The sequence below is a fragment of the Xiphias gladius genome, chromosome 5, assembly GCF_016859285.1.
Source record: "Xiphias gladius isolate SHS-SW01 ecotype Sanya breed wild chromosome 5, ASM1685928v1, whole genome shotgun sequence".
NCBI lineage: Eukaryota > Metazoa > Chordata > Actinopteri > Istiophoriformes > Xiphiidae > Xiphias > Xiphias gladius.
In genome coordinates, this window is record NC_053404.1 from 20,971,856 (window position 1) to 20,987,322 (window position 15,467).

At 49.7% G+C, this 15,467-nt stretch overlaps 1 protein-coding gene across 1 annotated transcript in view; it reads right to left on the bottom strand.

The window, feature by feature from the left end:
• Positions 1-2,023: 2,023 nt before the first annotated feature.
• Positions 2,024-15,467, bottom strand: part of LOC120789799 (disco-interacting protein 2 homolog C-like) — a 47,495-nt gene continuing 34,051 nt past the window's right edge. Inside the window, 17 exon segments of the mRNA XM_040126825.1 lie at positions 2,024-2,467; positions 2,902-3,025; positions 3,127-3,301; positions 3,822-3,896; positions 5,872-5,929; positions 6,038-6,099; positions 7,020-7,190; positions 8,091-8,259; positions 9,591-9,721; positions 10,276-10,385; positions 11,286-11,397; positions 11,595-11,716; positions 11,820-11,943; positions 12,094-12,174; positions 13,503-13,612; positions 13,776-13,977; positions 14,642-14,756. Coding sequence (XP_039982759.1) covers positions 2,215-2,467; positions 2,902-3,025; positions 3,127-3,301; positions 3,822-3,896; positions 5,872-5,929; positions 6,038-6,099; positions 7,020-7,190; positions 8,091-8,259; positions 9,591-9,721; positions 10,276-10,385; positions 11,286-11,397; positions 11,595-11,716; positions 11,820-11,943; positions 12,094-12,174; positions 13,503-13,612; positions 13,776-13,977; positions 14,642-14,756 — 2,194 coding nt within the window. The 3' untranslated portion in view covers positions 2,024-2,214.

A 15,467-nucleotide genomic window follows, 5' to 3' on the forward strand; every position in this document is an offset into this window, starting at 1 on the left:
CAGTGACCCCGCGGCTTGGCGCTTCACCGGGGACCCTCTGCGGCGCCGGGTCGCTTCTTCCGAAGCGGTGCGCCGCGATTCGGCTGGGCCCGAGGAACGAACTCGGCCGGTGCAACCTTTTTTCCGCGCGCCCGGCGGCACCGCCGCCCGCCTCCGGGCTCATCCCTCCGACTGGCCGCGGTAACGTGTGACAGAGCTGCAGCGGCGCTTCAGCTCCCTTCTGATCTATGACGGGGAGTTGCAAAGCCTTGCTTCCCACGAACTCCCTTTAAATAGTATTAATAATCTGTCTTTATCTTTTATATACACACAGTGCACTTTGCTTGATGAGATGCTTTGGGATGTTTTAGGGACTGAATTTCACGCGGTTACTCTCACAATCAAGTAACTGACAGAAACGGACTGATAGGATGGAACGAGATAAATCGTTGTCCACGTGCAGACTTTGCTGTTTTTTTTTTTTTTTTTGTTTTTTTTGCTTTGAATTAACTTCACGTGTCACTTTGCATTCCGTCATTTTATGGGCTCCAATAAGGGTCAATAAGGTTCCGAAGCTTTTGTCGTTTCGAAGTAAAAAAAAAAAAAAAAAATTCTACGTGAGAAACTTGGGTTTTGTGAACGTGCAGAACAGATCTGCAGACAGCGAGGTTACGTGAACGCCTTTACAGGTGAAAGCAGGGCAAAGAAATGAACTCGCAGATTCCCAGCATGCAACATATTCACTGATGCAGATGAGAATCGAGACAAACTATTGCGATTATACAACTGAATACAGAACTAGAAAAAAAAAACAAAAAACACTTCACTGTCCGTGTCGATCCACGTGCTTAGCTCGAAGAGTTCAACAAAAAAATAAAGTTGCAAATGAACGTGAACGAACGTGCAGCATCAGTGTGGGAGATTTAACACACACACACACACACACACACACACACACACACGCACCTCCGCTGTACATCTGTGCTCAGATGTTCACAAAGCTTTTTTCAGAGCCTCTGTGGAACCTCGCCCTTGATCAACTACGGCAAAACTTTTATTCAGACATTCTCAAATTTTTCTCTACAGCTTGAGCATTTCTTCTTCTTTTTTTGTTGCTTTTTTACAGGTTTACAAGCTCAAAATCCTGTTGCCATGGTTTTGAGCCCATACTGTATATTTTACCCTCCAGCTGGTCCAGAAAGGCCGTTTTTGTCTTTCCTAAAACTAGACCAGATTTAGAAAAGTTGCATCAGGGTGGTTTCCAGAGCCACTTAGATCTTTTCCGTGCACACTGGGACACTGAAAAGAAATATATAGTTGGGTTTTTTTTTCAGTGTGTTTCCTGATCGGTTAAAATTAGGTTTTAGTGTTTCCAGTCCCCGTAAAAAAAAAAAAAATTCTTATTTGATGGTCTGAAGAGTTAAAATCGGTCTGAAATCAGCGGTAAATTCACATTGAAACTAGGTAAAATGTCCCTGTCGCACATTAACGCAGACAGATGAACGCTCTTACAGACAGAGACACACACTCTGCAGACACACACACACACACACACACACACACACACACACACAGGGTGCAGGTGGAGAGAGCTGCATATAGGGGCTACTATACCTCATTGTGTTTTGGGTACCTCTCCATATAGATTATTATGTCTATGTACAATATTTATATTTTTACAATAATCTGGCTGCCCCTGTTCTAATTCAAATAATACCACAAATCTGGGATTTATCGATTCGACCGGTAACACACGATGTCGGCCACGGTCTCTGGCGCTGCTCCTCTCTCTGCGTTCACCTCCTAAAACCTCGGAGAGACGACGCGCGGCGTGACGACCGGAGCTGTCGCCGCCCCCCCGCCCCCTACACAGTGTTCACCTAAGGCTTTCTACAGCGACGAGCTCCTGGTAACGGCCGCGAGATTGTGAGCAGGGGGAGTAAAAAAAAAAAAAAAAGGTCAGACCGCCACTGAGCAATCACTCAGTCAATCAGTCAAGCGATCAACCAGCCAACCAACCAACCGACCAACCGACCAACCGGCACAACACGACTTTAAAGAAAACGGACGACTGAAGACCACAACATACGTAGGTTCAAAAATACAGTACATCTTGATTTTGGGAAATAAATGAACAACAACGGCAATATGCACGGCATACTAACGCATGCTCTCTCTCTCTCTCTCTCTCTTCCTACACACACACCCACGCGCGCGCACACACACACACTCAGGCTACATGTTGTAGGCCACGTAGATGGGGTCCAGCTGGTCTTGCAAGAAGCCGTCGCGGAGGTGCATGCGCTGTTTCTCGCCGCGGGAGTTGATGGGGATGACGCCGATGTCCGTCACCACGACCACGCCCACGATCAGGTAGTGCTCCTCCAGCACCGCCTTGGTCACCATGGGAACCAGGTCCAGGGCTTCCTGCTCGGAGCCCTCCAGCTCCACCACCACCACGAGCAGGTTGGTCCAGGGGAAAACCGCGCTGATGAAGACACAAGTGTTCAAAAGAAATCAGATCTAACTTGTTACCTGTTGCGTTTTCTGTTGTCGAGGCCGCATTCATTCACGTTCTGGGCCACTAGGGAGCAGCAAAACTCCACAATAAGCTTAAAAAACACAGCCGACGTACCGTCACCTTCAAGCTGTTACGAGTTTGCACAAATATCTGGCTCTTTAGCTGCTAAATGCTCCGCTGTGTTCCACCAGCCGACCTCCGCCTGCGTCTGCCTGCTGCTGAGCAGGTAGTTGACACAGGGGTTTATCACAGCGTGTCTGCTGCAAACAAGCGCGCTGAGACTGAACCAGACACTAAATTTGATTTACAAGTAAGACGAGGAGCCGAAATTGCCTAATGAGCCCTTAAGAGCTGCAGAGTCGGCACTGCCTCTTTGTGGATTCAGAGTCCCGGAGACCTACCACTCCATGATGCTCTTGTGTGCGCGTATGACGGAGGTCTCGATGTCGATGGGATGGTACCTCATCCCCCGCAGCTCCATGGCCTCCTCCAGCGCTCCCACCACGAACAGAGCGTCATGCCTCTCTGTTGGTACCACAAGAAAAAGACAGAAACCCGAGTTGGTGTGGGAGCGGGAGGCAGAGACAACGAGCCGGGGAAAGGCAGGAGAGGGACGCGAGACCAACCTCCGTTGGCGTCGGTGAGCTCCGTGCGGCGGAGGAAGCCCAGGTAGCCCGTCCTGGCCCAGACCGTCTGAGTGTCTCCAAAACTGAGTCTGGAGTTGAAGTGGTCGGACTGGAGAACCTCCTCGCCGTAACCGCTGTAGTAGCCGCTGCCGTTGTGAGCGCTGTGCACCCAGATCTGCGGGAGGAACACGAACGAGTCAGAAGTCTGAGCTGCAGAAATCCGCGTCTCAATTCAAGACAGAAATGTAATTTAAGTCGACGTCAATCCAGGAAGAGCAGCATTTGTAAAAACTGCACATAAACCGAGAGAAAAAGCGTCATGAAGGAACTGACGGGTACGCGGAGAGGGCGAGGAAAGAGACTGACAGGGCCTGTAAAAACTCTATGGATTTTTTGAGACCACCGGCCAAAATCTGGTCTGAAAAATGGTCTGACTCTGCCTCCGTAGCATAAGAATTCCCGGAGGAGAGAATGAAGGAAGCGAGGAAGGAGGAAACAAAGTCTCGAGAAAGAAGAAGAAAATCAAGGCATAGGGAGGGAAGCAAAGGGAAAGGAAAGAATGACCACAAAGACGTGGGAGACAGAAAGACGAGAAAAACAAACAAGACAGAAAGGAAATGCAACTAATAGCCAGGAAAAGAAAAAGAAAGAGAGAGAAGAGAACTAAGAAAATGAAATGATTGATGTCCGTCCACCTCTCCGAGGTGAGAGTCTCCCAGTGGTCCCTTGGTCTCCGGGTTGGCGATAATGATTCGAACCCCGGGGAGGATCTAAAAAGAAAAAGAAAGAGACAGAAAAGGAAACCAGTCACCTTGGTTACGGCTTCATTCTGAGTCACATCTTTGATTTCAGCATGAACGCAACTCCACAAAGACACGCAGCTGTTTACAGTTAACAAACGCTCGCGCTCCACGCGTCCGTTCACAGCGTCAGCTTCCCCAATGGGGTCCCAGGTCACGGTCGGTTGTTTAATAAAACGGGTCAGGGACCATCGAGCGGACGTGATTGCAGCTCACACAACCGCACTTCCTCGCGTTTCCTCCCACTGAGATTTTAGCACGCGCGCATTAAAGAGAAGGACTCCGTGAAACCCTCGTGTTCGCCGAGCTTTCATAGAAAGGACGGACTGACCGGTAAAAACTCTCTCCTCCTCCCACACGCGGCGAGTCAAAATAAACCGCGGGCTGATGGGCGACCGGCTCCGAGACGCGGCGTCCTCTCTCAGCGTTGGGGGACGAGGAGAGCCGAGCGTCTCATCGGGCTCCAAGGAGAAGATCCGGCAGGACTCGCTTCTTCCCTCGCCGAATCCAAACTGTGGTTTTTTTTTGGACGCCGGACGTTAGGGGTCGGGGTGGGGTCAGCCGGTTTTATTTTTTCAAAACTCGTAAAATAACTTTGAGGTCGTTATTCAGCCTGAGTTTGGGGAGCTTACGTCTTTAAGCCGAACCTGCTCGACAAGTGCATTTTGGCGGGAAATGGGCTTTTAAGACTTTTACCTGTTGTCACTCTCCGCCTCCGAGGGGTGAAGCAGAGGAGAGGAAAAGGAAAGGAAACGGAGGACGGGTCCCTCTGGTGGCCACACTGGAGCCAAGCTCCTAAACAGCTTGTCCGTCTCGAGAGCACTAAACAGTCCTGACGAAGATGCGTGCGACCGTCTGGCTCGTTCTCGCCAAGTTATGGAAAGAGGACAGGTGGCCGCCTCCTCGCTCTCAGCTCCAGACGTCGCGCAGCGCCGTCAGCGCTCCCGCCGACCGCACTGACGAAGTTCCCCTAGTTGCTAAGAGACCTGCCCATGACAGTGGAGTAAGCGCGGCTCAGCGAGCCAGATGAGCACGATGCCCTTCGCGCTCCTGGACTGAAGACGTGGATCTGAGGAGGAGCAGAGGGACTTCAGGGGTATTCAGTGATGGGTGACTTGTCTCCGGGGCACATTTCCTGATTTTTATCAGGCAGCCGAGGCCGGAGGAGGACGACGTTGGGCAAAGAGCCCAGGATCCAGTCTTCACTCAAGCACACGTTGTGGCTGCGTTTGGTCAAAAACACCCGTTACCTTTTCCCTCAGTGCCTGCGTCTTATCCTCGTCCCCCCCTTTAAAAGCACGACTGATGTTCATCTTACACATCAGGGTTGGGTTCCGTTTTCGTACTCTTTTTTGACTGGCCCCTGACTCTCCTGCTCACCTGAATCTCAAGAGACCGAAAGGGGAAACCCGAACCCTGGCGCCGGACAAAGAGTTCAGGTCGCAACAACAGCTGCCTCGTAGATCTGCCGTGATGCCGGGACGACGGGCGTTTCTGGGCTCCTCACGGACTCAAACCCGCCGCACGATTTGACTCACTAGACGTGGGAGGGCAAACAGCCGAGGGCAGAAATAGCTGCGGATGCCTCCGTCATTCAATCCGCTGCTCATATCGTAGGCCGTTCTAGTGCATCTCGTGTCTCCGACTGGCTCCGTCTTCGCGAGCGTGGACGTGTCGTGCGTCGGTGAGTCCCACTGGGGGTCTCATTCAGAAGGACCTCCGGCGAAATTAAAACTTTCATTTCAAGTCGAGCGTGGTTTAATGTGTTTCACTGTGATTGGCTCACATCGCGTTCTGCACCAGATGCACATCCCGGGGAAAAAAATAAAAAAAAATAAAACTCTATTCAAACGGGCACCGGTGGGGCTTCGTCGTATCCGTTGGGGGGGGGGGTTTAAACCGCAGTGAGCGGGCTAGTCCGCTCATTAATCCAAATCACGCTCACCTTGCCAGACTCCATTAAGGGCAGACTGTGAGGAGAACCTCTCTCCACTAACCGAACCCTGAAAGACAAAGGAAATGTGTCAGTGTCAAAAAAGTCTTGTGCAGCGAAGGAGGAGGAAAATCAAAAAAAAAAAAAACAGGAGAGATCACGGGACAGTTTGTGATACCTGTCGTGGCGCAGAGCCCTCATGTCCACGTACACAGTAGTGGGGTCCGGTCCCGAAGTGCCCTGCAGCCAATCGCAGTACAGACAAGGTGAGCGTGTGATCAAAGACCTCTAATTATTGAGGGTTCTTCTCCAAAACTTAAAAGCTACCAAAGTTTTAAAACTCTAAATGTTGTCCAAACACGAGAAGCCTTGGCCTGAAAATGTTTCATCTAAAACAGCAAAGTTCTACTCTCGTCATATATTCTTTATTGTTTCTATAAAAATAAAAAATAAAAATTAAACTCCCAACAGAGTCAAAAGAAACAGGAAAAGATAAAATAAAGAGAGAAAGAGAAAACTATTTTCACACTCTGCAAAAATAACAACAAAAGAGACATGATAAAATAAAGCCAACAACAAATTACAATTTGAATTTTCATTGTTATTCTCATCACCGTCTTAAAAGAAGAAAAGATTTTAAATTGATATATTTAAAAGACCATATCCACTGTACTATGAAGCGACAGTTTGTTCACGGCCTGGATCGAGTACTAATTGATACGTCGCCATCTAGAGGAAGCTGAGAAAAACAGACAAATTACCCCAAAACTGATCATAAATACTTTGGTGGCAAAATTTGAATTTGGATTTGATCTGAACAAGACCGGTGTCAGCTCTCGACACTCAGTCAGTAAACAGAAGGCAGAGAAATGTCCTCACTTCTCGCTCAATCCGCATTTTGTCTCTGTTCCGCAACAACAGAATCCGGATGAGAGTTGAGCAGAGGAGATTGCTGTCATTCTAACGCGCTACGATTTCGAGACTTGGGCGATTTGTGTAAGTTCAAAGTGTTTATGTGGCTGCCAGGTTTCAAAATACAGAGCTAGAGACGGTTTAGTGGCACAGTGCGTCCCCGTGCGACACTCCGGGATCCGACGACTCTCTGAGATCGCAGCATGCACACGTCCAATGTGCAGCAGCTGCCGAGTTTTTTCTTTTACCTGCAGGCAGATGGCCAGGTTGACTCTGCAGCCGAAGGCCGTGCTGACAGATCGTGGGTGAAGGCCGAGGTCCTTGAACAGTTTGGAGAAGGAGTGTGTGAGCGACATCCTGGGCCTCTCCTCCGCCACCACCACACAGGCCCGAACCCGGGACAGATCGAGACCCCGAGCCTGGACGGGAGACGGGAAAGAAAAATCTCACCACACGGAGGTCTGAGGGGGCTTTAGGCTCCTTACACGTTGACGGTTAAGACCTGGTTTTGGGGCTGAGGTAAGAATTAAGTTCAGATTAACTCGAGGAGCATTATGTCTGTGACGGTTCTCACAGGTAGAGAAATAAAACTGTGAAAAAAGGCAAGCAAGTAAAGAAAATTTCCTTCTTCTCGCTCGGCGCTCAGCTTTCAGTCTCCATGGAGACTTAAGGACAGATAATTACTAAAATTAACTCTGCGGCTCCCGCCAATGACCAATCGGAGGCATCTGCAACTCAGACGTGGCCTCAGGCTGCGCAGACGGAGACAGAGCCCGAGTTTATTAGGGAAGTCTCCTGTAGAGGAGGAGTGCAGTCCGCGGGTCCATCTCACTCTTCGTATTTGGGCGCCGTTCATTTCTGGTTTCGAATGGAAAACGGTTGGACCGGGGGTGTTTCATCAGCTTGGGCAACAGTAGCTAAAAGAAGCCTTTTTCATATTGGACTTTTTGGACTTTTTTTTTCCTGTCCTCCCCCAGCAGAAAAAAGAAGTTTTTTTCATCGCCGGTCATTTAAGATTCAGCTTTCTAACCCTAAGTTCTCTGACCAGGGGCCCGCAGCGTCTTAGTTTGCCGTGTGACTGCTGAACATTAGTAGGGCAGCACACTGTTGTGCGACTATGGCCCAGTAACCAGAAACCTAAGCTGGGGTCCTTCAAAAAGAAAAAAGGGAAGAAGGAAAAAAAGGTTCCTTGCCTCCCGGGAAATTTCTTGTGGTAGAAAAAGGCCTAAATATATATATATATATAAAAAAAAACCCCAAAGTCACAAATTTGACCTGACATGTTGGTTGTGCCGGCGTCGTGCCGGCGTCATGCTGACCTTGAGCGCCTCGGTCTGCAGGCCCAGTCCTTTGGTGCAGAGCTCCATCACGCTGTAGGAGCAGAAGGTGTCTCGCACCCTCAGCTGGCTGACGGCCAGCAGCCACAGCGCCGGGTTGGACTCCAGCTCCACCGGGGGGATCAGGATGGACTGGTGGCCCGAGTACACGCTGCGGACGACACCGACACACTTTATCTCAGCTCGTGAGCTAACTGTAAGACTTTCAAAGCTTCAAGACATTCACAACAGATTAAAAAACAAAAATCGAAACATAGAAATACAACCAGGGAAAAATATGCTTTCCATTTCAGGGGTTTCAAACTTCAAAACCAAAATGCACAGACCGTGTTATTATACGTGACCACTGAGAGCTGGAGGACATATTAACCCGTTACACCCGCTCCGAGGACAAGCGTGCGCTGAGGATCTGGTTGTGTACTGGAATCTTTGCTTACCAAGGCCCTATGTAACGATGAAACGCAATAAAACGACGGTTCCAATCTTTGCCTAGCCGGTCAGTCCTGAGGGGATCCTCGCACTGGCGGCGATTTGCAGCCTGTTTAATTTACGAAGAGGTTCGGCGGCGGAGGACCTGAGATCTGGAGCCAGGATCGGAGATTTAAAGACAGAGGAGTTCCAGACGCAGAGTGTCACGGATAAATATCGCTGCAGTGAATCTCCGCTCCTCTTATTAAAGGAGGTCAGACACAATTTCTGACATGAATCATGATGTGAGTATAACAAGTGCCCAGTCTTCTGTTATATGAAAAATGCAGCGCGGTGACGTGTGATGACGGATGAGTGCAATTAGCATTTCTCCCTTTCCAGTGGTGAATTTCTAATCAGAGCAAGTTATGAAGGACATACATTTTATGGCTGAAAGTATGTGGACGGCTAAATATTACACCCAGCTGTGATAGATGCACATCTCATCGCAAAACCCAAGGGGCATTCATCTGCTGCAACGACGGCCTCCACTCCTCTAGTTTTGAGTCCCTCCACCAGACTTCAAAACCTGGCTGCAGGGCACTAGGGAGGCTCGGCACTGATGGGTATCGATGAGGTCCGGCTCAAGGTCTGCGCTCCGGTTCGTCCCGAAGGTGTCGGATGGGGGTTTGAGGTCAGGGCTCTGTGCAGCTCAGCTCAAAACCCTCCCTCCCTTCGGACCATGGACACAAAAGTACCCAAAAATACGCGACTGGAACGCCCGCAAATGTTTGGCCACGCAGTGTATTTGACATAATGACAGTATTACAAAGGGGCACCAGGTCCTGAGAAGTCCGGACGCCCTGTCGGACAGACACAACGATACGCTTCAAGACCTGGAAACGGTCCCGTTACTTTGAACTGACAGATGAAAGAACAGAAACACCGTCAACACATTGATGTTGCTGGCGCAAAGTTAAATCAGCGGCGGGTCGGTGGGCTCTTTAAAACTGACCAAAACCCATATTTAATGTTGTGCAAGTAGGAGGGGACACGTTTAAAGGCTGCCCCGACCTGCAGAGACACCAGAGGACGAAGCCGAGGCCACAGTAGGGATCCAGGCAGATGGCCACTTCTCTGGACGGATACAACTCACACTGCAGCTTCACCGACCGACAGAAGGCGCCGACGGCATTGTGGGACATCTGGAGAGCCGGCACGAGGAAAGAGAGACACGGCAACACACACGAACACACGCACACACACGGACAAACAAGGAAGAGGATAGAAAGTTGGACAGTTAATACACGTTATTCAAGATGGTCATCGGCTTGTTGTTGCCAGTTTTGTTAGCAGTTAATTTTATTTCCTCTACTTTTCATTAAAAAATGACAATTTTCTTTTCAAGGAACTGAACTTTTTTTTCTTTACAGCAACACACACCTTACATGTGTTTGATTTGTAAACTGCATAGACGTGTAGTCCTACAACAAGACCCGAAACCGTTCAGATTTGTGCTCCCTACTGTGGTAAACACGTATCTCTGGGGGAAGACGCAGCTCTGACTATGATGTTCTTTTATCGTGTCTCCTGTATGTACTGCACTGGTGCTGCGTGTTGCTGCCCGGACGGCAAAGTGTCCCCGTGGAGTGAAAAGGTAACGAATAGATGAAATAAGGAGGCAAGCGGGTCCAGGCGAGGGGACGAGGGGCCGTAAGCGGGTTTTGGGTCGGGCGATGAGGATTAACGCTGAGCTGACCTGAACACCGGCCAGCATGCCGGTCGTCGACACGCTGAAGTCCAGATAGGCCAGGCCGTCGGGGTTGGTAGGCTTATAGAGGGCCGGAGGCTTCTTCTTTGGCAGGTCATCTGCAGCGCACACACACACACACACACACACACACACACACACATTGACAGTCTGTTCAGTTCCATTCATTTCAGAATTACTGACCTCAAGTTGAACCCACAGTATTTTAAATTAAATTTAATAAAAATTAAAATGACCTGCTGACACTTGACTTGCACGGACAAATAAAATATCTCCTCCAAAATGAAACGAGTGCAAAACTTGCTGACGGTCATTTTTTTTTTTTTGCAAACATTGCTGTATGTTGGCCCTGAGATTCTAAAGGGACAGAGTTCAAACCAAATTCTTTTATCTTCAGAAAATGGAAAAAAAAATGTAAATGAGAATATTTCAGGTGCATGGAAGAAGTTCACATTTCTATTCCCTTGCTGACTGAATGTGAACTACGACGTGCGGCTATGCAGTTTCAGAAAGTTGCGGGGACCTGAGAAAAAAGTTCACTCTTGGATAGTGACCAAGCGTGAACCCCGTCACGTTGTGGGAACGCCTTCCGCCCGGGTCCCCACCCCCCCCCCGGTCCGTCCGCGCAAGCGCGCCGCGAGACACGACACGCACACGAGGCGAGGGCACGCCCAACCCGTTTGCTGCCGACAGCTGGTGGCAGTATTGCACCGAGAAATGTAGTCGTGTGCCAGAGGACAGCGGGGCAGAAGCACCGAGCCGCGTCTTATGTAAAGTGCTTCGAACTGCCTTCTTGTCGAAGGGTGGTTTTTAGATTTTTTTTTAAAAGCGTCACAAAAAACAGCTTCCCCCCCGGTAGATTTAAGGCTGTAAATATTCTTAGGGTCAAGGGTTTGTGGTAGAGGGTAAAGCCAGGGTAGGGGCTGGGGTTGGGCCTGCTGTGGCCATGTTCACGGCCCGGTTTCCCAAGTCTGTGCGTATCAGAGAGGCTCCCGTACCAGTGTCCAGGACGGGGGGCCAGTTCCTGATGTCCACGGTGGCCATGGCCTCCTTGGAGCGCAGCAGCTTGCAGATGACCGCCGTGGTCATCACGCAGGCTGAGTGACTAACCTGGAGGGAGAGGCAAGAATTCGGCTGTAAGCTTCTTTCCCCTATTCGTCTCGTCTAAAAGATAATCAATGCAAACGAGGGCAACAATAATACGGGGAAACGATTTGGTAAATACAATTGTCTGTGTCCCCAAAGGCGGCACGAGGCTCGTTTTTAGTTTGTGGATTGATTTGTCAAAGTGTGTAGATTAAATATACCTCCACGATCATCTTGACGGTCGGCAGGGTGGTGGAGATGTTCTGAGGGTGAGGCGGTCGCACCGTGATGGGAACACAGCCGGCGTACAGGCAGCCGTAGAAGGCCGCAATCAGGTCTATGCCTGCAGCAAGTGCCGTCACAGGGGCAGAGAGGGACAGAGGTGTGAGCGTTCGAAGCGATTCTCAAATGCAGTTCTGTAAGTAAGAGTGCGCATCATCTCTGACCTGGCGGGTAGACCAGAGCAACGTGGTCTCCCTCCTGCAGGCCTCCTCTCTCCATCAGCAGAGCGGCCACTCGCTCGGCCCGCTTGTGCAGCTGCAGACAGGTGAGAGAGCTGGACACCGCCCCCTGGGCGAGGGGGGAGGGAGGGAACAAAGCAGGAAAGAGAGCGGGGGAAGAGAGGGAGGAGGGAAGGGTGTTTGTTTCTAAAAACAGGAACGTGTGAGCGTGGCAGAAAACACAGTCGGATCTTGTTTTGACAGAGGTGTGTGTTGTTACCCGGGAGCTGAGCAGGGTGTAGAGGACGTGGTCTGGTGTGGTCTGAGCTCGCCACTGCAAAACCTCGGACAGGAACAGGAACTGAAAGAACACACAGCGGGCGCATTTTATCACAGACTTTCCGTCACAAGGCAATTTTCTGTGTGTGATCTGTGCAGGTGTGAAGAAGTAACAACAGGCCACCGAGAGTCCTCTCAATAATTCATCTTTTAAGGCCGGGGGCGAAGAAACCGAATCTCTCTGCTCTAAACTGGCTGCGAATAACGGCAGAGATTCACCAAACGGGTTGACCGGGAGCCATGGAACCGTGCCTTTCGCCCAGAATTCCAGCCGACTAGCGGCACGTCAAGTCACTGCAACCCCGGCATGAGGCATGAGATTCCACTGGGGCCCGTACCGGAGACCCGGCCCTCTGCTCCAGGACACCAAAGTGGTTTTGATCGACATCCCAGACTGAAATTCCAAAGCAGGTGAGAAACGACCCGCCGATGCCACAAACCGACTCCGGAGAGTAAATGTACGAGCCCTTTACTGAAAGATTTTCTTCTTCAGCCAGCTGAGATACAGCGATTGGCCTGTTCAGAAAGTTTTACCGGCTGTTGATGATCGTAAATCGAAGTCGAGTTCATTAGCTGCGCTGATCCTCCAAAATGTCGACTCTTCAATCAGCAGCCGGGGAAAAGACAGTCTTGACCTTCACTTCCCTCGGTTCTGAAATCATTCCGCGGTTTCATAAAAACAAGACATCAAGTAACGGCTCCCTTCTTCGACCGTGAGCGCGTAAAACGCGTGTTTCCCACTATGACTACGCGGAAGTGAACTGAAAATAGATCTTCTTGACTGACCCTCAATTATCAAAACATTGCTCAGATATTAATGGTCAAAAACAGTGGAGGAAGCACGACTCAGATCCAACACCGAATCTTTCGACGGCGTGCGGTCGGGAAACGCTGGTCTTGTCTGGGGCTTCCACCAGAGATTATTTTCATTTTCAATCAATCATTTTGTCCATATAATGTATAAGACCGGCGCAAAATATCCAACACAAGTTCCCAGAGTCCAACATGATGCCTTCAAACGTCTGGTTTCGTCAGAGCAACGAAAATATTTCTTTTACGCTGATATAAAACACAGAGAGGCAGCAAATCCGAACATTTGAGAAGGTGGAATCAAACAATGTGTTTGCTTGATTATTAATTAACCTTTTAAACTCTAATCTGTTTCTTTTTATCATTTGGCCACGATAATTAAGACTTTGTACTTCATTTACGCAGTGAGGCAGGATTTTCTGGGGAAAAATTCTTTTTCTCTGAGACAGTATTTATTTATATTTATTTGTGTGTGTGTGTGTGTGTGTGTGTGTGTGTGTGTGTGTGTGTGTGTGTGTGTGTGTGTGTGTGTGTGTGTGCACGTCTCACCTGGTCGTTGTCGTCAGTTTGTCCCAAATCTCTGCCGCTGGCCTGGGCGATCCTCTTCCCTGACACCAGATTCCCCACCATCACAGAGGCAGGTCCGATCTCTGCAACACACACACACACACACACACACACACACACACACACACACACACACACACACACACACACACACACACACACACACACAAACGGCGTTGAGCCATGAACCAAGGCCATTTGCAGTACAACCCCCACCTCCCCCTAGACAAACTCCCCGTCTCCCACCTGGTTGTTTCTGGCGTGGCTTGGGCAGGTTGGTGACGCAGGTGTGGGGGCACATGAGGACATTGCAGGGGTGCAGCCCCCCCTCCAGGTATAGCTGCTTGATCTCTGACAGGTGGATGCCGCCCAGAGGAGTCTTGGGCAGCGTGTTGGCCGGGACCAGAGCGAGGCAGAACACACCCACTCCGTGGATACTGTCTATGGCCTGGGGGGGGGGGGCAGTCAGGACAGTCAGGGGACAGTGGGATTATTTTGACACTGTTAACTCCATAGGCTGATGGATTTGGGGTGTAGGCTGGAAGCAGTGAGGACGCAGTGCTGTGCTCACCTTTTTCTCACTCTAATGTATTTCCTTTAATTGTCATTCACACATAAACAGTAATGAAAGTGATCGATCGCCGAATCGATTTCCCTTTTCTATTCTCACTGTTTCTTCCTTGAGCTTTTGCGTCATTTACCTGATATTACAACGGTGGCTTGAGCAAAAGTCGAGCTTAAAAATACTAAACAAAAAAATAATCCTGAAATGTTCACTGCTGTTTAAAAGGCACGTGGCTCGGTCTTTCTGGCATTAAGGCGGCAGGTAATCGAATGTTAAATGCTGGATTGTTTCTCTAGAAACCTTTTCTAACCTTTGCTTTCACTTTGGATTCATCGCTACCTGCGGGTAAAGACACCAAAGCTGAAGTTAAGTAACATCCTTTACAGTTGAATCCAGTCGGAACTAAACATTACAGGCTTCGGTGTTTGCTGTAGAGCTACTACCTGACTACTACTACTACCTGATCATCATCACCCCCCGCGCCCCGCTCATCGCGCTCCTCCCACCGAGCCGCACGGGGCCCCGCGGCTTGCGAGGGGCCACCTACCTGCAGCACGCGGCTCATCCACTGGAAGCTGTCCTCCTCCGTGGAGTCGGGCCTCTGCTCGGCCACAACCACGATCCGCTCGTCCCTCAGCACCGTCACGGAGAACACCGCTATCCTGCAGGGACGGAGGACGCACACGCCAGTCAGCACCGCTCGCAACACCCCACATTCCTTTTTCATTCCTTTCTCCTCTATGGTTGTTCCCGGACATGATTAGAGCTGCAGCCATCAGTCGATCAAGTCGGGCGACAGAAAGCGAGCTGGCCTCTATTTTTATATCGATCCAGTGATTTTTCAGCAAAAATGCTAAATACTCTTTGGTTTCAGCTGCTCAAGGGAGAGGACCTACTGCTTTGCGATGTCACGCAGGACAGGAAATTGAATATCTTCACAAACCGTGGGCTCTGGGAAGTTGTTTTTACCCTTGTTCTTTAACATTTTATAGACTAAACGATCAATCAGTTAAGGGAGGAAATAATCGACAGGTTACTTGATAATTAAAAGAATTCTTGGTTGCAGCCCTAAAGAGGACACTGGCTCATAAACTAAGCTGAGACAATCCTGAGTAAATATTAATGATACTGCGGATCAGTCATCCTCCGCCGATTTGACTGAGGCTCTTTCCTGCCCGTGTTTCTAAAAGCATTCTTGGAAAACTACTAAATGAGGTCCGAGCAGAAGAAAAACCCTTCCAGCCCGGAGCGGGAGGTTTTTACTGCACAGCGACAGGTGGGTCGGTCTGCGAGACCGGCACCGAAATCCGCCTCAGGTGTGACAACATTTCATCAGTCTGGGTTTCAGTGGAGAGGTTTAGTGGCCTGTTGGG